At 40.5% G+C, this 26,756-nt stretch overlaps 1 protein-coding gene across 6 annotated transcripts; it reads right to left on the bottom strand.

The window, feature by feature from the left end:
- Positions 1-401: 401 nt before the first annotated feature.
- On the bottom strand, positions 402-26,531 carry LOC136845975 (neurofilament heavy polypeptide-like). Of its 6 annotated transcripts, XM_067116525.1 has the most exons (9): positions 26,348-26,474; positions 24,118-24,330; positions 23,626-23,765; positions 12,312-12,369; positions 10,025-10,435; positions 5,163-6,447; positions 4,520-4,713; positions 2,426-2,685; positions 402-2,232 (listed from the first exon to the last, which is right to left on the bottom strand). In XM_067116525.1, exons 3-9 carry the CDS (start codon positions 23,757-23,759, stop codon positions 1,974-1,976), a joined length of 2,601 nt encoding a protein of 866 aa, XP_066972626.1. In that variant the 5' UTR covers positions 23,760-23,765; positions 24,118-24,330; positions 26,348-26,474; the 3' UTR covers positions 402-1,973. The 6 variants fall into 6 exon arrangements, with proteins under 6 accessions (XP_066972626.1, XP_066972627.1, XP_066972630.1 ...); XM_067116526.1 differs by lacking the exon at positions 24,118-24,330 and having other exon boundaries at positions 26,435-26,531; XM_067116529.1 differs by lacking the exon at positions 24,118-24,330 and having other exon boundaries at positions 26,438-26,531.
- Positions 26,532-26,756: the final 225 nt, after the last annotated feature.

Genomic DNA, 26,756 nt, shown 5'->3' with positions numbered 1-26,756 from the left:
TAACTACTCTGTTTGCTAGGGGTAATATGCTAATGATATGAAAGATTTTCCCTTGTAAAATAATTGGGATCATTAATGCCAATACCCAGTACCAGGAAAACCACTGCTCTAAAAAAGAATAAATGGAAATTAAAAGATAAAAGTGAATGGTTCTAAAGGTGGTAAATCACTGATAACCCAGGCAAAAGATGCACACACTGGTTGTCAGCTACCATACACTGCTGGGAACTTGTGCCTATGTACCTGAGTTGCTGCTACGTCTGGTGGAAGATGTGTCTGGGAACTGCAGGACAAAATTAGGCTATGCAAAGGTAAAATGTTTGTGTTAACAATTAATGCCTGCAGCATTGACTTTTATTGTTATACACCACCATGATTCGTTAAGGTAATAAAGTACAGTAAACAGTGCTATATTTAATATGATCAAAATCCAAATTTTCTTTATAACGTTATTAGAAAAGATAGCATTGCAAGTGTATATTAAAAATAAATAATCTACACTTTCCATTCACTTAAAATCAGGTACAATTTTGCTTAGGCAACAATAGCTTAAGAATAAGATATACTACATAATTTTCTTTCCTACCATTGGATGGTACCTCATAAAATTTATTTAGAAAAAACTACTGTAAATAGGATTTACATTTGCTAAAATATTTCTTATTTAATATATGAAATTACTATATTGCATTTTTGTTTGCCTTATTTAATCATACTTATACTACAAATGCTGAACTTGTTTACCAAGTTTAGTACATTTCCATGGTTGATATCCAGACTACAAGGCAAACATTACTACATATAAGAAACCCTACTATACAGAGGATTTTAAAGAAAAATACAGTGTATCAACAATGAACGTTGTACTGTACTTTGTACTCAGTGTGTATTGTGCTACTAAATGTCAAGCACAAGCAGCAAAAGGTGACCTAAAAGAGACGATATTGTTGTGAAAAAGAGTGTACAGTACTAAGAAAATCTGATTTAAAATGCAGAGATAAAGTTAGTCACCATCAAAGAGACCCATGACAGTTCTGGCTTGATCATATTACAGACAAGCTATCCATAAGAAAATTTACAAAGTTGTCTCCACATTGTCACCTCAGGGAAAAGTTAAGTCTTTGTAGTAACTTAAATCTATAACTAACTGGAATGCATCCACTAAAGTACAATAATCAATGGCGGTATAAAACAAAAAATACTTGTACATATTATAACTACACAAACTAAAAATATTATAAACAGATGTTCAGTTCATGTAATGCTATACAGAAGCCATATTTCAAGCATAAAATTTCAGCTATACAATACATTACAAAATACAGTGGTGCACTGCATATCCAATACACATACCATAAAAAAAAAAAAAAAAAAAAAAAATGAAATGACTGACAATACCATTCGAAGGCAAGAGTTTCGACGTAATTAAAGTTGTCACTCAGCTTAAGAAATGCAGGCCTTTGTCTCATTTTAAAATGTAAAATGAAACAAAAATGGGACTTTATAAATATGTGATAAAACATCTCTTTACCCTAAACCTTTATACAGGCAGTCCTTGCTTAATGGCGGAGTTGGTTGATGGCGTTCTGGTTTTATGGCGCTTGGCTAATGACCTTGTGAGCGGTTTATTGGTGTTTACAACGTAAATACCTTTTATTACCATAATTATTGGCGATTTTTGGTTAGTGGCGCTCAACCTAGAACGGAACCCCCCCCCCTGTTAACTGGGGACTGCCTGCATAAGATCAACAATAAAGGCACAGAGTCCTAACACCTGGATGAGAACATCTGATCAAATATGCTGTAAGTAAAGAAAAATATTGTAATTAACACCCTGAAATTCACTTGTTCAGAATGGTTAACTACAGCTTAAAAACTAGACAGTAAGCATGTCAGAAGAATGTCAGTAAAGAACAAACCCATAACAGGAATACAATTGGACAGAGGTAGGCAAGAGAAATGTGTTTGAAGGGTTACATTAGTGAACAATAACTTCGTTTGGGTTTTTCTGGAGTAGCATCTTTTTTCTTGTCCTCCATCACAGACTCCTCATCTTCTGACTGATCAGTATCAATACTATCATCTGTAAAATTAGTTTCTTTTTCAATAATGGTGTCCACACTAGGTGGTTTTAAGCTATCATCATCTTCAATTGGTGTGCTACTCCGAGGCATTGACATCAGAAGTGACTGCCGACACGAAATTCTGCTTTCAGAGTTAGCTATTACTGACCTGAAATTCAAGTGAATTAAATTAATCATAGTACTGTACTAAGATTTAGTCCTATAATTGCATGGTGAGAATATTACAGTTTATCCACTGTTTTAAAAACTACAGATAAATTTGTCAGCTTCTACCAAGCAGAGAGAGAGAGGAAGTTTTCTGAGTAATCATAATGCATGGCTAATTTAGCCTTAATTGTTACCTTAGTGGCTCAGACTGTTTGCGTGATGAAGTTGGAGTTGGAGGCAAGTTTGAAGCAGAGGCTGGAGTCGCGGCATTCACTGTGGTTTTAAAGGTGCCATCAGTAAAATCACTTGACAATGCTTTTCTTGGGGTAACAGCAATATTCAAACCACCAATCTTAGTTTGTGTAACTGTTACACTCTCGGCGACAAATTTCTTTCCACTTACTAAGGTCACAGGCTTACTTATTTCACCATTCATTAGCTGATGAATCTCAACCTGTGAATACAGCAAAATATAAATGACAAATATTCAAAGAAATATTAATCTATTACTGTAATACTTTATGATTTTTTTCAATAAAACTGCAGTGAGTTGCAATGACACAGTTAACTAATATACCCAAATATAGTGCATTTTACCCATAATTTATATTAAGTCAGGGTTAACAGCTCCTGACAACTTACTTGGGAGGGATATATTTTTGAAATACAAAATGCGTAACTAAAACATCACTTTGTTACAGAATGGAGAGTAAGCAGCTTATACCCACAAGAAATACAGAAAATTTGAAATACATGCATTACACATACAGTAAATGTTTTTTTTTTTTCCATTCTTCTGTTTATTTTTTTCCTCTGCCCCAAGGACTTCCTTTTTCTCTTGCAGAAGATTAATGATAAATAGTTTTCCTTTCACTGGAGTTTTCACTGGTCAGTGTTATCAAATACTGTACTGTGTACAATTGTTCATTTGAGCCACTTCTGATTCTTATTTACCTGGGACAGTTATTAAGGCCAGTTAAGATTCTCCTTTTCTTGTGGATTATTAGATCTTTTGTTACAGTGTGTATATTTATGTTCTGATAATTTATCAGAGGGATGTTTGCTTTTCTTACCATGCTTGACAATGATGTTGATCTGCCTAGGTTTATTTTTCTCTGAATAGTGTGTCAGTATTGTAATATAATTTTTGGTCATAAAAATGTGCTAGTGCTCCCCCATAAACAGTGTATAGATTTTATGGCTGCCTTAAGAAAAGGATCTCCACTTATTATGCAGTATTTGCGTAGGCAAGGTTTAGTCACTGTAGTTAACAAGTACAATCTGTAAAGATTGTTCGCTGTTGCAGCTGCTGGCTTATGGGAATAGTATGCCATTCATTCCAAAGAGAAGGATGTTCTACTTTGTAGATCCTGCCTCTTTTCTGGATAATGACGGGGGTGTCACATGATGGCTCTGACTGGAGAGACACCTCAAAACATGTCTCAGTCTGATTCCTCTCTGGACTCAGTTTTGTCCTATTAGACCAATGTCTGAGGCTAACATAACCACCCTTCCTAATGATAGAGCTGCAGACTTCAAGACATTCAAGTTCCCTCTCGCCAAATCCTTGGAGGTTGCAACTCCAACTGAGGTTATGAAAAGCCTGTGGGCTTGAGTCAACACCTACCTTTTCTGGATCAGAAGTTTTGGAAGTTTTACAGGATCCAAAAAAAGGCTTCTCAGGCTTTCTTTCCTTAACTGGCTGTGGAGGCAATTGCAAAGGAAAAAAAAAAATATCCTTCATTCCTCACTTTGTTAGCTGGTCAGCCTCAAAAGTGGACTGCTGCATGAGGTTTTATAGGAAATCTCACACTTCATAACTATCTCACACTTCATAACTAACTTACAACACCACTACAGGAGAATAAAAACATTATTTTCCATCAGTTTGTGTAAAATAGTGAACATATAATGCTTCAACTTTCCTATTATTGAAGGTAAAGATGGTATGGTAAGAAAATTTCATTCAAAAGTGAAAAATTCAGAAATTCTGATAACAAACAAAAGATATGTTTGACCTGACAACCACCACAGTGAGAATGATTTTACCAACACTGGAGAGTGCTATAGAGATTGGATGTAAAGATGAAAAGAAGAGAGCTTTTCCATATTTGGGTGTCTTTGAAAAGGAGTGGGTACACATTTAAGGATACCATAAAATGACAGAAAGTAAAAACCATATATATTATTAAATACCTTTGTTGATGCATGCATCCCTTGTGCCACATTTTTCTTCATGGTCTTCCTTAGAATGACAGAAAGTAAAAACCATATATATTATTAAGTACCTTTGTTGTTGCATGCATCCTTTGTGCCACATTTTTCTTCATGGTCTTCCTTAGAACATTGCTTGGTGGAGAATCTGGCTTTGGAGTAAATGGTTTCACCTTTGTTGATGGACTTTTATGAACTCTTCTGCCTAATGGTGAGCTACATCTTATCAGGTTCAGCTGAGTACGAGCACTAAATATTGGGGATGCTCCTAAAAATTAAAGATCTTGGTTAAAATCCTTTTATCACTTGTGAAGGAAAATTTTTTACTGTGACTGATTGTTGGAGACATAAAGTTTAATTCCTTCTGACTTATGGCCAATTAAAAAAGAAGAAGTCTCCAGTAAAAAATACAATAACTTTAAAAAGCATTTTCATCCAACTTAGAGCTAATTTACAAAAAATGTAGGTTGCATATGAGATCTAGGTTTGTATGGGAAAAAAAAATTCTAAGGCATTTCAGTATGTTTCATAATAATTTTTTAATGCAAAAAGTTTAGTAACACCTGATAAGGCTCTATATGCTTAACCTAACCTATACTACCCTATGGGAAGTATAGGTCAAACCTGGACTCTCAGCATAAATCAAATGAGGTCTCCTCAATTAGTCTTTATTATAGCTTACTCTATATTTGCAAAAGTACATTATTCTCAGCTTACCTATATCAGTGATTTTTTCCTTTGGTGGTGACTGTTTTTTAGACTTAGGAGTTTTTTTAAATGATGGACCTCTTGGACTCTTGCCGACCAGTGTCACTCTTCGTGAACTCCTTGTCAGTCTAACACTGCCTCCCAATGGGGAATCAAGCCTTCTGATTGACAATGGTGTTTTGATCTTTACTTTCTTATCAGGAGTGTCACCTGAGATGGTTTTCTTTTTTGAAGATTTAGTGTCTTTTGACGATAAATTAGCTTTCTTTTGTTTTTGAGGTGGTGTGACTTTGGGAGAAGACACAGCTTTTTTCTTCAGTGGGACAGATTTTTCTACTTTTTCTTGCTTTGATGCAGGAGATTTATTTTTAATTTGTGGTGTCTTTGAAGGTGAAGCACCACTTTCATCTTTCCTTTCTGTACTCTTTTGTCTCACTGAAGCCTTTGGAGATGACAATGCCACCTTTCGGTCTGGTCTTGGAGTCTTCGTTTTTTTAATTTTGTCAAGTTTTCCACTAGGGGAAGGATCACCAGAATTCACTTGACTTGTCCTTAATTTAGGAGATGCTGGAGAAAGCCCAGTTTTCTTAACCACCAAGCTGGCTTTGTGAAGTTTTGGTGATGTTAATACCTTTGGTGAAGACTTTGAAGTTTCCATTTTCTTCCCCTTGTCAAGTTTTTCATTCTTGGTAGAATATGAGCTAACCTCCTTTTTCTCTGAGGTTGCCCTAGGACTTTTCTTTAGTGTAAGTTTAGTCTTCTCCTCTGGCGAATTCATTTTGGGTGAAGTTGATTTCTTAGAAGACAAAGGCGACTTCTTTACACTAACCACTTTTTGTTTTAATTTTGGTGAAATCTTATCCAGTCTGGGTGATTTTCCTTCCTTAGGAGAAGCTGTTTGCTTTGACTTTGTAGCAGAAACTTTATCCAGTTTGGGCGATTTTTCTTCCTTAGAAACTTTTTGCTTTGATTTTACTGAAATCTTATCCTGTTTGGGTGATTTTCCTTCCTTGGGAGACTTTACTACATTCTTGTTTGTTTCTTTTCCTTCCAAGGACTTTAATTTACCTGTTAAAGAACTGGGAGACTTTGGTGTACTGACATTTTTTGTAGCAATTCTCTTTGATTTACTTGAAGTATCCACTTTCAAAGGTATTTCTGATCGTAATTTTCTTTTGCCAAATGATGGACTTTGTGCAGATACACTTTTTCCTTTGTTCGTAGGGGAATTTCTTTTTGTTTCTTTGGAAACTTCAGACAACCCGCTCTTTAGTCTTTTGGCTGGAGAGTCAACCTGAAAATAGGGAATAAATTTGTTTTAGCAGTCATAAAAAACATATGGTATATCAGGAATATAATCATAGAGAAGGCATATGTATTTATAGTTAGTCTTTTCAGATCCTACCAAAAATAAAACACTACCATATTCCACTGAATTTACAGTAAACCCGCGTATTCGCGTTCTCACAATTCGTGGACTCACGTATTCGCGGATTTCTCTGTGGAACATATCTACCCATTATTCATGGAAAATTCGCACATTCGCGGTATTTTTCACTGAGAAATATTCACTAATTACTGTATTTTCATATAATTTTCATGACTACATGCACTTTTTGTGATAAAGCTATTGAAATACTCAGGTATAAGCATTTTTAGAGGGCTTTTCTTGTGTTTAAACTATCAAAATAGGCAGTTCTAAGTGTTTTTAGAGGGGCTCTAAGTATTCGCGAATACGGTGGGTTTACTGTATGCTCCCTAAAGGGTATACAGCTTATACAGAATCTGTGAAAATATTTAGTGGCCTTTCGACCTTCAACTACAACATTTCTACCTGTACTTTTCATCCATTCTCTTTGGTTTCTTTCAAGCTAGCTGTCCAACAACACCCTGCTCTAATTTGCACCGTATTCAAAATTCCCAAACAACTTAGTGAGAGCTGTTTCTATGAATGTGACTTAATGGTCTCATTAGGATAGGAAAACTTCTCCTTTGGAGATCTGAATTGCTGTCCTTTGGTTTACCAGGCAAACAAATATCCACTTGGCCAAAGAGGGCATAAAAAAGGTGGAATCTGATGTGGTCTGGCATATACTTAGAAATACATCAAGCATATTGCACCCATATCTACGACTTTTTGCACTCTGGAGAATCACATCAAGCATATTGTGCCCATATCTATGACTTTTTGCACTCCCAGGCCCCATAACTGTGATGGGACACTTAATTTCCTCTCCCAACAATCACTGAGGTGAATTATGCATCAAAAGCAAGCAATTTCATCTAAAAATAGGTAAGAAAAACATCCTCTTTGAGTATTTGAACTGCCGATCTGTGATTCTTGTTTGCTTGGTGCATTACACATCAGCAGTTCAAGTTCCCAAACAGGTTATTCTATTCAGTAATAATAATATATGCATGGTTATCTGCAGGTGGTAAAGAAATAAACATTAGGTCAGAATTTTAACTAGCACTGAAATGCAAGCCCCGTGAATTTTGTAAATAATCACTTTATTAAGGGAGTTGCCAATACCATATAATTCCATAAGTTCATTACGTTACGTACAAAACATTTTCAAGTTTATAAAATTGCAACCCAAAAATGTTTTTCTTACTTCTTTTGCAACTTCAGTAAATACTATATTAAATACGACAAAAGTTTCATTCACCACCTCTGAGAAATGAATTTTTTATTCATTTATATAAATTTTTTCAGAAAGTGGCAAAAGAAAAAAATAATTGCATTTTTGAGTGCTCCAAAACTTTGGTAGGTAGGAAGTTGCTTTTCGTGTGTACATATATTTTCACATTTGGAAACTTGAAAATTTTATATAATAAAATAAAAATGAATAAGCTTACTAATACTGAAATAAAAAATTTGTCTTTAAACGGCATTAAAGTAACCATCTTTCCTTTATATACTGTATATTATATAGCTCAGCTATTAGGGCCAAGTGGTAAGGACAGAATCATTCTTACACCTGTGATGGTGGAAAGCCAGTTCAAACTCTGAGAACATTAGAACAACGTATTCACCACATGGCTAAACAGGAAGCTCCCAGTGTTTGATTCCCCTGTGCCAGATCCCCTTGCAGCTTTGGAAGATGCCTTCCAACACCTCTGGGACAATCTGAACCTTAACACCTTACTCCATTCAGTCTGGAGTGAGTAACTGAGTGTTGATCACACACACACACACACCAGTGCTCAGAATGTCCCAGGCAGGTCCTTTTTGGCCTCATAACATATGGTTTTCCATTCTGCTGGCTCTCTTAGCTGAAACCCCAAGAAAGAGGTTATCCAGCAGTTCAAGTGAGAGGTATTCTTGCAGGACTGTGCAGGAGATATTGTGGAACCTCCAATATCCTCACCTAATGTCATTTACTCCAACTGGAACCTTATGTACAAAAGATGATAAACTTCCATGTCACCCTCCACTGAGAGAAGCGCCTCGTGGTCTCTGCAGTGGAAGGCTATTGCTTGGCCTAAAGCCAGGTCTTCAGGCTGAAGGGTGTGGATCCGTCTGCTCCAGTGGGGTTAGCCATGCTCATGATGAGTTTCAAGCAGCCTTGTTCCCTTCACGAGCTTTGGTCTTCCAAGTTGGACATAACTCATTCCTTCACAATCTAACTCAGGTACTGTACAAACCCCTTGGGTGAGGCCTTAGACTCAGATCTGAGACTCAAGACTGACTTCCAACATTCTTAGGTATTGACGAAGCCTAATGGTAAGTTACTTCGCCTTTCTTATCTTGTTTGGCACTTGAAGGATTATGAATCTCTTATTCTCCTTTGTTCTTGAGTTTGTGACATAAACTCATAACCCATCAACTCCTGATGAGATCTATAAGAGCTTTTCAATTTCTTCTCTCTGGAACTTTGTTTTTTTGACATCTGCACATGATGCTTGTATGCCTGGTGCAAGCAATGGACACACCACCCGAGGGTTCAAACAATCACACATACAGGGCAACACAACACCCAGTTGTACTGTACAGCAGCGACCTGTTCTTACGAACCTTCTGTTTGCACACAGACAATTTAAGGATCGTAGACGTGTCAAACAAGGTACTGCCGACTCTTCTCTGAGAACATTAACAGAGGTATGAACAAAAGAAGAGTCTGAAACAGTCCTTGTCTTGGAAGTAAATGGAAATACATTGGTTCAGCGCACATCCTGGGAACTCTCTGTCAACCCTAACCACAGTAAACAACCCTTAACCCATGGAGAATGAAGGCACACACTCAGTCTGATGAAACTGTGTGAGAGGGCTTCTGAGATCTCTCCTTCTTTTCCAACAAAAGGAAGAGGCAAAGGAAGACAAGAAAGAGATCATCAATGAAGAGGAGGAAGATTAACTTGCATTTCTTCACCTTATTCCATCCTTAAGTTGTACTCTACTCAAGAGAGTAAGGTAAGGGTACAGCCTGTACTCAATAACATACACACCCATACTGGCACTGATGAAAAGTGCAGCTGGTCACCTAACCTATGATGGTTACAGTAACGAAAAAGACATACCAGTTAAATACATTCTTATTTCCTTGACACTTTGTGTTGTTCACTTTCTTGTTCAAAGCCATGTTGAACAATAACACTAATACATAAAACAGTTTCAACTTGGTATTCAGCAGGAGTGCAAAGAGAAGTCCTTGGTATTGGCAGGTGAATGGGGGTTTCTACCACTCAACTCCTACCACAAGTTAACTACCTTGTTATCAATTTTTAATGACTTAATCCAGCTTGGACTGAAAGATACTCTTGCATACAAGCTCTCGTTTATATTTTCAGAGGAACAAATACCATATGTAATACTGTATGGTTTTTAGTTTTTCATGAGAAACAATATTAGTCATACTTTGTATCCCTACCTTATTTGTTGTTTCTAAATCAACCTTCCTCTTCAGAGATGATAACTGAAGAGAACTCTTTTGGGATGATTCTTTTCCTTTTTTTCCTGGCGAAATGGAAAATTCAAGAGGCGTTAGAGAAACAGAGCACTGTAATTTACGTTCTGGACTCCCTGTTATCTTCTGGGGTTCCGTCTTCTTTGGGGTGTCCCTTTTTGGCGACTTTTTACCTTGATTGGACTTATCTGACTTTGAGAATACCTTTTGGGGAACCTTTGATTTAGTCCCCTCTGGTACACTAGCCAAAGTTACTTTAGAAGTCATCACTGCCATGCTTTGTCGCCTAGTCCTTCGGCGGCTGGAGGCAGGAGAAATGACAACAGAACCTGATGGCAGATCTAGACGTTTCAAAATCATGCTTTGCCTCCGCTTCTGAAAGATAAATATAAAAAATGTAATAATAAGCTTTACGACTAAGACAAGTTCATGTCATGATCTGCAAATTAATCAAATATATGAAAAATCTAGTTTAATAATATTTGAAACTTTAAATAGAAAAACTGACATTAAGTCTATGAACAAAACTAATTCTTTACAGTATTTAATAAGAAACAAAACACTTAGCAAAGATATAATTTTTTATTTTTTAGAACTGATTTGTCTTTTAACTCCAAGGAACTTAAAAGGAAAAGACTGTACAGTAAACCCCTTGTATTCGCGGATTTCTCTGTGGAACGTATATATCTCCCCATTATTCGTGGAAAATTCGCCCATTCGCGGTATTTTTGCTGAGAAATATTCACTAATTACTGTATGACTAAATGCACTTTTTGTGATAAAACTATTAAAATACTCAGGTATAAGCATTTTTATAGGGTTTTCTTGTGTTTAAACTATCAAAATAGGCAGTTCTCAGTGTTTTTAGAGGAGTTTTAAGTATTCGCGGATTCGAGCCATTCACGCGGGTGTGTGTGTGTGTGTGTTACGCATCCCCTGCGAATATGGGTGGTTTACTGTATTGATGATGAACTCAAGATATCTCTTAATAGAAAATTATTTCACTAGTAAAATTATAACAGTAACATATCTGAAGCCTTGTCCACTAAGACTTATACAGTTCAAAACATAGCAGACATGCATTTGAGCTTCTTCACCTTACTTCAACCAAAAGTCTTACTCTCCTATGCCACACTAGAGGGCATGTCATGGTGGGTAATAACATGAAAGACGTATGTCCAGTACTTGGTAGTGTGGGGGTATCTCCACAGGCAAGACAGCCACTACATGAAGGTCAACATCACTGAGTTCACTTGGAATACCGTGAGATAGAAACATTAGCCAATACTCTAACTAAACTGCTAACAAACTAGGGTAGTTGGTGGCAAAGCCCAAACACACACTCCGCAATCCTGCTTGGGGAGAACTTGGTGTACTCAAGGTCACATTGTTTTGGAGAGAGGGCTGTTTATCTTACCTCACATGTTTAAGTCCCTCTGAGAGAGAGAGAGAGAGAGAGAGAGAGAGAGAGAGAGAGAGAGAGAGAGAGAGAGAGAGAGAGAGAGAGAGAGAGAGAGAGACTCAGCAGGAACTAAAACAAAGTACGTAACTGCCTTCAAAGAAACGAGTGAATGTCTTTTGGGCTTCCTACATCACTGCCAAACCTCTCAACTAAGGTGATCAGCCAGTACAGTATACTATTTGTGGAACCTACAACTGCAGAATAACAAAGCTAGATACACTGACAACAAGCTCACAAAGCAAGCGAACACCTGCTTAAATCATTTGCTATTCTCATCCAAATTTATGTTGAACAAAAAAACAAAGTATACATGTAATATAAAAAAAAAATGATGTTTCAACTTGGTGGTCAGCATGACACCTTAACTTCACAGCTGCTAAAAACAAAATGCTGGCTTACCACAGGTGAGTTAAAACTTTCCTCACTCATATACCCACCTCCAATTAACCACATGGTTATCATGTTTTAATAACCAACTCAATCTTGCACTGAGGGATACTTCATAAAAGGGGAAGGGTTTGTATTTCTGTGGGAAAAATTATATCCCTTTAATCTTAAATGCTAAATGTAAATTAAATCACCTTTTATGGAGGAGTTTTGGCAGCCTAAAGAAGCAGAACACCGAAATCTTGGACTACCTCCATTTACTGAAAAACTATTGTCTTTGACTTGTGTTAAATGGCAAGATAAGGTTAAAAAGATGCTAAAATACCATATGTGTAATTACTCTGGAAATAAAAAAAATATAATACACAAAGTAAAAAGAATGATTTTGTTTAGGATACATACTTTTGGTGAAGTAGCTTGGGGAGGCCTTCTAAAAGCATTACTTCGTCTACTCTCAACCCTGGAATTTTGAAAAGAAAATACTCAATCACAACAAAAATACAAGTTTACAAAACTTTTTTTTTCATACAAATCATAACAGACAATTTCATGTAGAGTATGGCACAAAATCCTACATCAACCTTCTGTTGAAAAAACAATTAGACATAAAAAAAAAAAATTCGCAGGCTCCTCAAATCTATGGCAGTAAACCAATTCAACTCTTCTTTAGTCTGGCCAATTAGCTGCAAGAAAACAGCATGGTCAGGACGTGGGGAGACTTTGATTATATTTAGAGTAATAGATTTGTATATAAAATTAATTTCCTTTTTAAAAGATTATACTTGTCCATAACATATCCATTTATAAAAAAAAAAAAAGCCTGAAAGCCTGAATAGCAATTTAGGTAGTAAGGTTGGATGTACTGATCATTTATCTTCCCACGCATAAGGCCACATGGCCAAGAGAGCACTCTACATGTGGAAGAAACAAGGAGAGGTAGGCAAATGTTTGTTGCCTTCCTCAGAAACCTACCTACGACAGCTGCAGATCCTACCCCTACAAAGGAGCATAGTGTTGGGATTCACCTAAAGAGAGAGCATGATGGGCCATTCAAATCTACGTTAAAGTAAATCAAATGCACAAGTTCCAACTAAGCAATCAGGACGGGTGCAGCAAAACATACTCACTTGATGGCACCAGAAGAAAAAAGGGATTCTGACAAAGGAAAAATCTATTTCTGGGGGAAGACCTGTGTCACCCAGTGAAATGGTTCCAATAGCACACATTTCTAGGTATAACTATTGCTAAATATACCAGAGAAAAAAGCTATCCATAATGCCAGGCTTACTACCCCTGGATCGATCACCACAATGGTGTCGGTATGCACTAGGGGTGAGTGGTAACCACTATCACAGGTCTTCATCCTATAGATCTCTCTATTCTCAAAGTCCCAAACTTGGGGAAAAGAAAAAGTTCTGTACTTGTGACAATAGGTGAGCAAGGGTATTCTCCCGCTCAACCCCTTAACCACTAGTTAACTATTGTGTCACCAAGTTTTAGTGACTCCAGCTTATACAGAAGAATAATCCTACATGAAAGATGATAGTTCCTATTTCCATGGGACAAATAAAGAGCTGGAAAAAGTAATTTGTATTTTTCCTAACATCCAAAACAGTGGTCTTTACATAGGAATTACCTTCAGCGCAAGCTGGGGCAGGCTATTCTACACAACAAGGTTGTCCGGTAGTTGCACTACTGGTGGGAGGGGCAAGGGGTACCCTCACCACCTCCTGTTGCTGAGTTATGCATCCACTTACCTAATATCCCAGGTACAGAATGAGGGGTGGCTAGAGGTGGGCAGTGTATGTAAAGACCTCAGGTTTGTATGTTAAGAAAAATAGAAATTACTTCCAAAATTTGTCATTTACTCCTACTCGAATGCAAATCATCTGTCTTTACACAGGAAGACTTACTGTTTGGTGGGAGGATCTGAGTAGACTTCCTAACTGACTGGAGGTTCGCCTCACCTATGACTTTTTCCCGGTCGTGTAACTTCGAGCAAAGGAAGCAGTCCCATGCCTCTGATCAGGGGAACAAATGTGTGCTCGACTGTCAGACTTCTGGGCTTTTCAGTGTAATGGGTGTGAAAGCAACATTACTTCAAAAGAAAAGGCATGGAAGAACACTATGTGAGACAATAAAGCTAAGATAAGCAAAGGGTTAGTTTTATTGCCAATCCCTGTCCCCTAGCTAAAGAGAGGGCAGGACTTGCTTCTATTAGGTCATAACAATGGAAAAATTAGAATGGCTGATCACTCACCGGCAAGTGTCCGACCAGCACATGACGGTCTGAAAGCCTATCCTCTGCCCTCTGTCAGAGGAGAGGTACGAGAAAGGGAAAGGAGGGAGGCCAGTCACCACACTCACTCTCACTTCTGTGACCATACATCTTATACCAGATGCTACCTGTCCTGCTAGGGGAACTGGGTGAACTACACAACTTGTTGAGCAGCCACCATAGGATCCAAGGAAAAGGTGTCCAAGAAAATATGGGCAATATCCCTCAGGTAAAAGGAGGTGAACGTCGTCTGATGCGACAACACCCCTGCTTTCAGCACCTGATGCACCGACTGGTCCTTCCTGAATGTGAGGGACGGAGCAACGCCCCTGACTTTGTAAGCTTTGGGCTGGAACGTACTCCAGTCCTCTTCATTTGACATTAAGCATGCCCGCTTGATAGTCTCACGAAGCCAGAAAGAGGTTGTGCTCTTGGACACCTCTTCTTTGGTCTTGCCAGTGCTAACAAAAAGTTGTTGACACCCAGGCCTGAGCTGCCAAGTCCTTTCAAGGTAGCACTGCAGCGCTATAACTGGACTAAGTAGCATAATAAAGACCATGGAGTTCATCTACTCTCTTTGTCGATGTCAGGGCAAGCAGAAATACAGTAAACACCCCGTATTCGCGGTCTCATATATTCACAGATTTCTCTTTGGAATGTATCTACCAATTATTCGCAGAAAATTCGCCCATTTGCGGTATTTTTCACTGAGAAATATTCACCAAATACTGTATTTTCATCTCATTTTCATGACTAAATGCACTTTTTGTGATAAAACTATTAAAATACTCAGTACATAATGCTCGAGTTACAATAATTCACCTTACGATAATTCGATTTTGCAATAGGGTAAGCAATTAATACCAATACGACAATATTATTTATAAAATATTTTTAAACTTCACGTGGGAGCAGGCAGCAGCGTAATCAGGCAGTGAGAGAGACCAAATTACAACAGACAACTTTTCCTCCATCTCTTTATCCCATCTTCTAGTTAAAAAAGTAAAAGAGAATGATAAAAGTATTGTTATTAACGTTATAATCTTGCGTAAATGCGTACAGCCATAAACAACCGACCAAGAAACTGTTGTTTTGCTTATAACCGAATAGGATAACAACAACCGTTTACCTGGTATTTCAACTATCGTACAGTAATAAACAATTACCATAGGTTATGGCACAAATGACGTTAAGTATAATAGGACTGATATATTTTTACATTATACCCTTATTCGGTATGGATAAAAGATCGTCAAGGAAATAAACTGCTAAATTTAATCTGCAAGTTGTAGCTGAAGCTGAGAAAACAATGTTCAAGCTGTTAATGACTATACTGTAAATTATTGTGCATCGGCAACATGGATGAAACTCGATCGTAATTAAAATGGGAGAGAAAGTATTTTAGTCAAAACTACTGGGCATGAAAGAACACATTACTGCTATTTTTATGCCAACAGACGATAAATATGTAAAGCTCATATTATGATGAAATCAAGTGAAAATAGTGAAAATAGCAAATGGAATCTTGAATTTTTTTTACACAAAACAAATGCCCCCAAACGGCCATCGTCATCTATTAATGAAAATAATGGATAAATTAATTTCACGAGACGTATTTTAGTTATATTTTGACTTAAAAACACTTCGTATAACAAAAAATAACCTTGCCCCTTATAAATAAAGTATCTAGACTCTAGAGATTCATTTACACTAACTAGAAGCAAGAAAAGCACTCAAAACCGAGTTAAATAAACACCGCTTAAACATTTCCAAACCAAAACATTGATCGCTATGATAGCAATTTATAATACAAAAGCAATATAAGAATATATACAATATTATTGGATACAGTGAATTAAGGCATAACATTTTAAAAGATCCATGGAAAAGATGCATATTCGTTGTATTTTGTTTGTATAATACGATATGTGAATATAGAGTAGAGTATAATGTAGGCTACGCTACCGTGTATGTATACAATATACCATAGTGTAGGCTAAGCTAATTCTTGTTTGCTATTCAATTTCTCTTTGTATTGAATTATCATAAGTCACTTTGCATGAACCTCCAGAATTAGCTGATATTAATAACTACTATACAATGTATGTAAAAGAGTATATTTTATAGCGTGGGCTAGGGTACCATATATGTATGCATGGTACCGAATACCCTAGGCTATGTTCGAGATACGTTTTGGTATTTCTTACGTTTTTTCCAACGATGGTTTTTTTTTTGACACCTAACCTCATCGTAAGTAAAAGTAAGTATACCTTAGTTTTACCAGACCACTGAGCTGATTAACAGCTCTCCTAGGGCTGGCCTGAAGGATTAGACTTATTTTACGTGGCTAAGTACCAATTGGTTACTTAGCAACGGGACCTACAGCTTATTGTGGAATCTGAACCACAGTACAGCGAGAAATGAATTTCTATCACCAGAAATAAATTCCTCTAACTCTTCATCAGCCGGCCGCGGGAATTGAACTCCGGCTCATCGAATGACAGTCTGAAGCTCAACCGACTCAGCCAAAGAAGGGCTACTAACCTCATCGTAAGTAGGATAATACTTGTATAAGCTAACCTCATCGTAAGTAGGATAATACTTGTATAAGCATTTTTAGTTTGTGTTGTGTGCCTGAACTATCAAAATAGGCAGTTCTAAGTATTTTTAGAAGGGTTCTAAGTATTCACTAGTTTTAGCTATTCCCAGGGGGGGTGTGTGTGTGTGTGGGGTGTGTGTGTGTTGTGGTATGCATCCCCTGCGAATACGGGGGGTTTACTGTACAGTCTTGAGGGTCAGATCCCTGTCTGACAACTCTTGTAGAGGCTTGTAAGGTACACAAATAAGGCTTTGAAGGACAAGTCACATCCCACTCAGGGGGCCTAAGTTCCCTGTGAGGGCAAGACTTTTTCCAAGCTTCTCATCCGCATGGAGATCTCCCATGAGGAAGTGACATCTATGTCTCTTAGGCTAAGGAGTGGGCCCCGAGTGGCTCTGTAGCCCTTAATGCTGAGACAAAGAGATGCTTCTCTCAGCAAAAGAAGACAAGAAAGTCTGCTACCTGCTGAATAGTAGTTCCGACTGGAGAGAAACCCCTTCCACAACACCAACCACTGAAGATGGCCCATTTCCCTTGATAGACATCTGCAGAGGATTTCCGAAGATATCCAGACATCTCCGATGCTGTTTGTTGAGCAAAGCCTCTTGCTTGCAAGAGACGCTAGACAGTCTCCATCCACGAAGGGATAGGGACTCTATGGACTGGTGGAACTTCTCTACATGGGGTTGGTAAATGAGGTTATGCCATGGAGGAATTTCTCTCGGTGCCACGGATAGTAGAGCTAGCAGGTCCGTGTACCACTTGGTATGTGGCCATTTGGGAGCCATCAGAGTTATTCTGAGAATTTGTGGTGATCATTACCCTGTTGATGACCTGATGGATAAGACAAAAATTGTCCCAAGGGTTCTCTGCAGCCCAGGGTCAGGGCAATCAGAACACCGAACAACTTCCTGTTGTGCCGGGTTGTGAAAAGATCTACCACTGGTCGTCCCCAAAAGTCGAACAATCTCTCACGACGTCTGCATGTAAGGACCATTCTGTCTCTATCACTTGACCCTGGGGGATGAGTTTGTGTCACTACATTTCTTTTGCCTGGGATGTATCTGAGTGTGCTATTGCCCATGTGTGCAATTGCACCGTTAACTGATGAAGCTGAAGAGACACTAGTCCCCTTGCTTGCTGACGTTGCCACTACTGTGGTATTGTCGCCAGAGTACCATGGAGTGCCCCATACCGATGAATTCTTGGAGAGCTAGAAAGGCTGCCTTGAGCTCCAGGACGTTGATGCAAGTGCTTGTCATTTTGAACACCTTAGTAACTCCTCCAGTTGTGCAGTTGACAGCCCAAAACAAGTGCCCTCTGAACTGGGTGAAGTCACCCATGAGGGACCAGCTTTGACAGGTGACCGAGAACGACTTGCTACATCCAAGCAGGTTGTTCCTATAAATCTGGGAGTCTGAGAGAAAGACTCACTGCTGCCACATCTATCAGCATGCCCCGGTACTTTATCCTCTGCTTGGATGTGAGGTCTGGCCTCTTGAGTTTTATCACGGTACTCAGGCTGTGACAAAAATCGATCTCTGTCCTAGAACAACTTCAAACGAGAGTTTGCCATGACTAGCCAATCATCGAGATATCTCAGAAGACATATCCCGTGCGAATGGGCCCAATTTGATAGAAGGGTGAATACTCGAGTGAACACCTGGGGGAGCAGTTGACAGCCCAAAACAAAGTGCCCTGAACTGGTACACCGTCCCTTTGAGGATAAAGTGGAGGTACTTGTGGGAGACTGATGGATGGGTATCTGGAAATACACATTTTGCAGATCCACCGTAAGCATGGAGTTGGACTCTCTGATGGCCGCAAACACCGACTGTGTCGTTTCAATCTTGAACCGAGTCTGGCGAATGAATTGTTCAGGTCAGATAGGTCTCCATCCCTCTACTGCTTTCTCTGCGTTTACGGGCTGCTCTATGAGCAAGAGCCTCTGCTGACATAAAGCCAGCTTAATCAAAAACAACAACTTTTCTCTACAAATAAGATCCTGCTGCAAAAGCCAGGAGATCGATCTGTCATGACTTTCACAGCACTCTTCTTCAGCATTGCCTTCACCTTGTTCCGTAGAACGAGGTCCTTTGGTGAACCGGGAACGTATGTTTGTAGAAGGGCTGGAAGGTTGGTGAAAGGTGGAGGAAACTCAAAAGGAAGTAAACAGCCCAACAGAAGAACATTCACTACCCAGGTCTCCAATCAGTTTCACTGCCATGTAGCAGCATGTGGAGGGGAACACTGCCCCTAGCATTCTCCTCTGTTCTTCCCCCTACCTCCTTTACACAAGTGGGCAGAAGACAGCTGGTGTTCCTACGAGGGACCTTAGGATTTTGGGGTTTCCTAGAACCCGCAGAGGAAGGGCAAGCCTGACCTGAGGCTCAGGCTGTAGTGGCGCATGAAGGCCTGGAGGTCTTCGCCACTGCACGGTGGATGAGACAGTCACAGTCATCCGCTCTTTGACAATCCACCGCAGCGTCCACTTGCTCTCTGTCAAAGAGAGAAGTGGAACCCAGCAATGGTCCATTCCTCAAGGTCAAGACCGACTCAGGACCAACAAAATTAGAAACTCAGCAGAGAGCTGCGTTTCTCCTTTTAAGCGTCAGTTTGCCCACAGGTTAGCTGTCTGGTGGGCTAGGTAGGTGATAGTCCTACCTCCAGACAAGAACAGTCTGTTAAAGGTTAGCATTTCCTCGTTGGTGAGCGGTGAAGAAGAAGTGATAACCTTGGCTACTGTGGTGGACCAGTGGTCCATCCAAGAGACTGCTTGAAATGCTGCCATGGCAGTTGTTTCCAAGGTCACTGACTCCTGATGTGAGAGGGAGATGTTTTCTGCACAGAGCTGCTCCAACGACAGACCCGGACCGAGATGAAGCAAGTCTGGTCAACCTGTGCTGTCGGAAATGACCTATCCGAGGGCTTGTGGAGTTTCCTTTGACGAGGGAGAGGTGAAGGAAGCAGCTTAAACGAACGGCTGACTCGAAGTGAGTTCTACCTCATAGAGACGAGAGAATTCACCTGACCCTGGACCGACTCGGCAAGCTTCAACCATGGAAGCTCCATTGATGGTGAGGGTTCCTTGCGGGGTCCAACCAGTGCTTCAAGGTCCGAAGGAGCAACCTCATCAGCAGCCAAGGTCTCTTACCTGAGATTGTTGTACTGATGAATCAGTTTAACAATCTCAACGAAGGAACTCTGCAGCTCAGGGTGTCCACGTCCTTGGGGAGAGGACCTTCTGGCCCCTCCAAGTCGTGGTCCTCCCAGGTTGCTCTCTCTACAGGCGAGAGAACTCCTGTCCATCCCACGGCTCCGCGGACCTGCTGAAGGCCAAAGTCTCGGCAGGAGAGGAAGGCTGTGAACGATTGTCAACCTGTGGTGACGACCAATGCACGGGTCTGGGAGAGCTCCCGCCATGCAAAGGTGAACGGGGCAATATTGCAAAGGTGAACGGGAATTGTCCCGCTCTTGCGAACACGCGTGGAAGCTATCCAGAGGAGAGTAAATCCGCTCATGCAAATGTGAGCTGGCCCTCAGGAAAATGATCATGCACTACCAGGCAAGAGTGTGGGCTGTCGCAACAACATGATGGACTCTTCTTCAAGGCCGAGGCCTCTAAGTGTGAAGAAGAGTGAAAAGGGCCTCTTCCATTATCTCTGTCTGGTGAGCGAACTCTATGGTCGCCAATGCTGACTTGGGACCCAATCATCCAAGGAGTGGCTCATGGAAGCCACTTCCTGGGTCAGAGATTCGGGGGTAGGGGCAACGCCTGCAAGCTGCACATCCACACTCTCTCTCTATAGGCCACATCCCAGATTGGGGACCATGGACACTTACTGCATCTGTTGGAACCTGGGAGGAAAATCCTTCAGCGGCATGGGTCAAGGAGACTCGTGTATGCGGATCGTCCAGGGCACGGGAGTGTGCTGCGGACGGCGTTGCTACCCGGGGGTCTATGATGGGAATGAGCCTCCAGGTCGGAACCTTTGCGGAAGAAGGTTCTTTACCAGACATGAGAGACATCTGTTGTCTGGTATCAGTACCTTGGGTGTTGGTGTACGTGGGGGATCCATGTACACTGACTTGGCTCGTTGAAGCCGCATCGTGGCTAACCCGAGCGCGCGCTGCTTCCACGCCTTGGATGTCTGTGATACCCGAGACATGGGTTTCCTGGCCAGGAACAGGGGAGAGCTGTAGGATCCTCGTGCTTCTTCTGTAGAAGACATGTCATGAGAAGGCCTGTTCTGGAGCAGCAGTTTTTTCCCTCTTTGGGTCTGTCCGCATAATGGGACCCTTAGAAGAAGAAGGGGAGGAGGCGAAAGCAGGTGGAGAAGAAGATGCTGATGATGATGATGAAGGAGAACAGGGTCTCTTCTTTGATGTCATCTTCCAGTCATGTTTATATCTCTCCATCAATTCGCCTAGAAGATCCTTAGCGTCGGGAGACACTGGAGGGTGCGTCGACGTTGATGGGACAGAATGACTAACCAAAGGCACCACGACAGTAGTTGTAGTGGCCTTGGATCCGTAACTGAAACCGTACTTCCAGCTACTGATTCAGTAGAGATGGGAGGCAAGTTGGAGGCAGTAAGGTGTGCAATCAAGCCCCGCACCGATGGTTCCCCGGGAAGACCTAGGGATGGCCAGAGGTTCCCAAGATCTTGAAAGGTCTTCCCAATCTCTCCCAGACCTGAAAAAGATGGGTTATCAGAGGCTGCCTCCCTTTGCCCAGGGGGAGAATGCTCCCGCCAACCCCCGGAGCAAATGGAGTAAGTCCTCGAGAGATCATGATCGCCCCCACCCCTCCATGCGAACCTGTCAAATGTAGAGAGGTGACCTCTCCCCTAGATGAGGTAGCAGCTAAAGGGAGCCGGATGGAAAGAGGCATGGAGCTATCCAGTGTCCTCGGAGGAGAATACCCCTCTGAGGACAGGCTGGCAGCCCTCCTGGGTTTTCTCTTTCCAGCGAACCTCATCCACTGCTCTGGGGACCAAACACAACACTCAGAACAAGGATCAGTCATAAAGCACATATGTTTGTGACAATTAGTGCAAACGATACGCGAGTCTACTTTAAAGGATGAAAGAAAGCAGTTGCATCACTGCTCTCCAACACCCGGGCAAAGGCAGGGTCTAGGCTTGGATGATTCTTGGGTTTGCATGATGAGCCAAGAATTAGAACAATATCACAAAATACACAAAGCACAACAAAGGAAGGAAAAAACCAAGATGAAGTGCAGTGAGAACAGCTGGCAAACGTTCAGGCAGAGGAAGGCGTATATATGCGTCTGCTCTGAATGAAGGCTGTAAGGCAAGTGGATGCATAACTCAGCAATGGGAGGTGGTGGGGGTACCCCACGCCCCTCACACCGGTAGTGCAACTACCGGACAACCTTGTTGTGCAGAATAGCCTGCTCCAGCTTGAGCTGGAGGTAATTCCTACGTAAAGACTGACGGTTTGTATTCGTGCAGGAATACAACTCAGGTTCAGGTATAGTACTGTAATGGGTAATAATCACATCTGAAAAATCTAAGAACCTGGTCCAGTGCAAAACATTACAAGAGAGACCTCTGTCAGAAAAGGTACAGTAATAATGTCCATAAATGCAGCGCACTCAAAGCCAAAGGAATGGGTTTATCGGCTATCCGGTTTTACGGCGCTTGTCTAGCGACAAAAATTGGTGATTTTCGGGCGCCAATATGCGCTGATTTCCACTTATCAGCTCTGATATATACCTAACAGAGGTGCTGATCTCCGGTTATCAGTGCCAATATATGGTTATTGGTGATTTTCACTTATTGTCACGCCGTCAGAACGGAACCCCTGCCGATAACCATGGACTGCCTGTACAGGTATCAGCAAGGAAATTGTGGCTGAAGCCAAATGTTCCAGAAAGGCACAGAAGGAAGGCGCCCTAGAATGCCAAGCAAAAGCCCAGTGCCTTCAGCAGTTCCATTTCCTGGGGATGTCTTAGAGTTAATACAACAGAAGCAGGAACAGTTGGGAAGTATGAACTGATGCTGTACCAGGGATAATACCAGCCAAGGAGAGAGTCCACTGTTTACTGTCCAGTCTGTGTACCCTCCTTGAATGAGCAAGGGGAAAAACGAGCAGACACTGTCCCAGTAGAAGTGACAAGGGTTAAGGTAGGTACAGAATATGAAAGGCAGGTGAGAATGGCTATGTTACTCTTTAAGACATGAATGGCATCTTCTTTGACCTCTTCCTTCTCAACCAGTGCATCTTCCACTGGGCAGGTGACCACATGAAACATGTCACGCAGTCAGATGGCTGGTGTGCACTCCTTCTGTCTCATACAGACATTCACATCTAGGACACCTATGCTTATCTTTACATCATGTATGACAATCATCAGGCACTATCCTTACCAACAGTCCAAATCAAAGCCACAAACACACTAGCCAAAGTCTTCAACCTTTCATCATCATGAGCAAAACGCAAGACATCTAATCAGCAAGGCTGCTGAGGAGGAAAACACTGGTTACTGAGTGAGTTGGTGGGTACTCCACCCTCTCACTCACATGCCAATATTTAAATACTGTACCTGGTTATCATGCTTCAATAACAGACCAGCTTTCACGAAAGGTATAGCCCCATAAAGGATGAAAGTTTGTTTTAACGTTGGAACAAATAACACTTCCAGATGCCTTTGAAATGTATTCATATTTTGCAAAAATTATTATCAATATTACAGGAAAGTTCAACCAGACCACTGCTCAACTTTCATGTCTGGCCCAAAAGGTTGATCTCCTAGATATACCAGCAAAAACTGTAACCACAAATCAAATAATAAACTAAGAGATCAAAAATACCTTTTGGAAATGACAGGTGATTCTTTAAAATGGAAACTGGATCCAGACACCCAGTCCTCTGGAGAATCACTCAAGGTTTTGGGGCCTGATCGCATCTGTCGAACAACCAAACTCCGCTTGCGTGGGGAGACCATCTTCACCTTAAAAAGAGAGGAAAAAATATCAGTGTGCAGTCCAACATCAAGCAATAAAAATATATAAATTTCACATAATTTGTATTTTTCCTAGGTATACAAACCAGCATTTTTTTTTATGTAGGAGTATTCTTCAGCATGAGCTGGAATGGGTAGTGAAGCGTGGTTGCAAGGTAGTTAAACAGTTAATGGGGGAAACCTCCAACTCACCTACCATTATAAAGCATCAGGGACTATGTAGGGTGACTGGGGTTGGGTGAAGATCAAGGCTCTACTTATGAAAAATAAAATCATTTTAAAAATTTGTGATTTGTTCTTAAAGCAATACAAACTATCACTTTTTATTCAGAAGACTCACTTGTCAGGTGGGAGGACAGTCCTCTCACTCTAGCATGTTGAATCTCCACCAGGACATATGCTCCCAGTTATAATCGGGAGAGGGGGATCAATGATGTTTTAAACCTCCTATACAGTACAATCTGGCATAAGGATGCTTGAGTGATAACCCTAAGCCAGAGTGATATGTGTCCAACGTCTCAATTTAGGAAAATTTGGGGAACTTCGCACCGATCTAAAGATAGGGTAGCACGGGTCAGAAGGGAGCTAATATTTAGATGAATTAAAGTGAAGGGTTCAGATGATGGCTTTACCACAACCCTCCCATTAAAAGGTAAAGCAGAGGGATTTCTACAGAAATGCTCTGTGGGGCACCCTGTTTAGTACCAGTCCCTCAGGGATGAATGTAAAAACACTAACAAAAGATGGTAAATGTAAAGGTGACAGCCACACGAAGATTTCCTACAATTTTTTGGGCTAAACAATATAGAAAAGGGTGTATATACTGCAGTACAGGTGAGGTTAATCAGAGAACTCTACCTAGATGATGAGAAATTTACCATCCTTAAGCAGCTAGTAGTAAATATTGTAGAAGCTCCACAGGACACTGTGATTAGTAGCAAACACATAAATAAGAATAAATTTCTCAAATTATCTCACCTGTACTACATTATATACCCACTTTTCTACTTTTTTCAATTAAAAAATTATATAAAAAACAATATCTTTGTACGGCTGTTTCCTTTACATTTACCAAGATGGTAAACTTTTCAAATGACCTCACCCGTACTGTAGAATTACCAGAAAAATAACTGGTAAAACTGAAGACGATTGGTCTACAGCAGCCTGGTTCCTATCAGTCGGTGACCTTAATATTTAACAACTTTTCCTTGTGTTTATGACTTTTGTTTGTGTTTATATTTCCAGTCTTTTGTTTATGTTTTTACATTTATCCCCTAGGTGCTGGTACTAAACACAGCACCCTTTTTGCAAGTAAACTTTGTTACTGAAGCAAAGGACATGGTAGTGGCCTTATCTTCAGTTTCCCAAAATGACTATCTTACCAAAATCCAATGGCCATTTCCAGCTTGCAATGAGAAACAATCCTACATAAAACATGATGGTGTGTATTTCATAAGAACAAAAATGAATCAGCTAGGAGCTCTTTGGGTAGGACTAAGTGAGAGAACTGCATGTGGTAATACTTTGGAAATTGATTTTTCCTATAGCATTTTGGTTGCTTATTAAGAATTTACCATTATTTTTCGTTGGTTGACTGTAATTAACCTCAGAAGTAGTACGTTGGCCATCATGGAATGTTATCACACATGTGCAGTGTTATAGGGGAGCCTTTGGTAAAAAGTAGTTTCCTTCACCGGGGGGTTCGCCTACCTGACTAAGCTACATGGCCTGCTAGGTTGGGTTAGGTTAGGGTACGTCAGGTTAGCATAGTTCCTTTTGTAATAGGTTTCCTAAGCCAATCCCTTCTTAAACATATGGCTTCCTTGTGACTAGTGAATGCAAGGAACCATTTCATAACAACATGGTAGTCTGGTCTTTCTCCCATCGTTTCCAAAGGGTCCCAAATCATGTTGGGTATACTGTATATGGGGTTAAAAATAACTGACCGACAATGAATAACACCACCTCCTTCATCAGCAACACTAAAAGTATAGGAAAAACCAATTTCCAAGGTAATAGCCAGCGAGTTCTTACTTAGAAAAACCGGTCTTTGTAAAATAATAAAGGGGTAGCCTCTATTTACGCCTGACTGCAGTTTCATGATGTAGCCCGACTTATAAACTTAGCTCTTCAGAGTAACGTACAAATTTCTGAGCTAAATCTAACAAATTTACCCTACATTCTCGATTTCAATGATGCCTCCGCGGTAGCTAGCTCAGGTCAGGCCAGGTTAATGAACTTCCAAGGTCCTAGATGCGACACTGTCAAAGTTAAAGTCCAATAGTACCTAATCGTGATACCAACTACCACGGTTTTAGGCTTAGGCTTAGTCTACCGAGCTGCTTCTGCCTAAAATAGCCTAAACGTTTGTCTAGTAAACATCCCCCTCTAAACGTTTAAAGATACAATGACTTCCAGTGAGGGGGAGGGGGGTTTGTTTACTATTATACCCGCGAAAATGTACGTTGACTTGACAGCCTCCTACGAGTTAGACTTAAAATGACGACATTAAACGTCCGTCTTGCACGCCATTTCGTTCACTTCACCTTTCACTCTTAATATCGACTGACCTCCTTGTACTCCAGTCGAGCTGGAAATTTCACTGAAAAAAAGACAAATAAAGGAAAAACGAAACACAAACGGAACGACAGCGAAACTACGACTTTGTGGGTTTGGCAGCAGTTCCTTCCTTCCTTCTCGTGGATGGGGGAGGGGCTTCGGGATTATCTACTAACCCCCATCCGTGGATACTACAACCTCTCCCCGCTAGGTCTTCCCCAAGGGGGGATGGAGGTTTTCGTTTCTGTGATTTAAATTGCATGTTGCCCGTGTAGTCACAGTATAATGGATCTGGTAGAAAATTCATTGATTATTTACCCACCATGAAACTACAAGTAACATGAAACTAACATCTCCTTTTAAAATATTAAAATTAAGCAGCAATGCTCTACGCATTTTAAAATATGGCGATAGAATAGA

This window comes from Macrobrachium rosenbergii, chromosome 14 (assembly GCF_040412425.1).
Source record: "Macrobrachium rosenbergii isolate ZJJX-2024 chromosome 14, ASM4041242v1, whole genome shotgun sequence".
NCBI classification, from domain to species: Eukaryota; Metazoa; Arthropoda; class Malacostraca; order Decapoda; family Palaemonidae; genus Macrobrachium; species Macrobrachium rosenbergii.
Note: the sequence above shows the minus strand (reverse complement) of the source record. Positions and strands in the feature narration are given on the sequence as shown.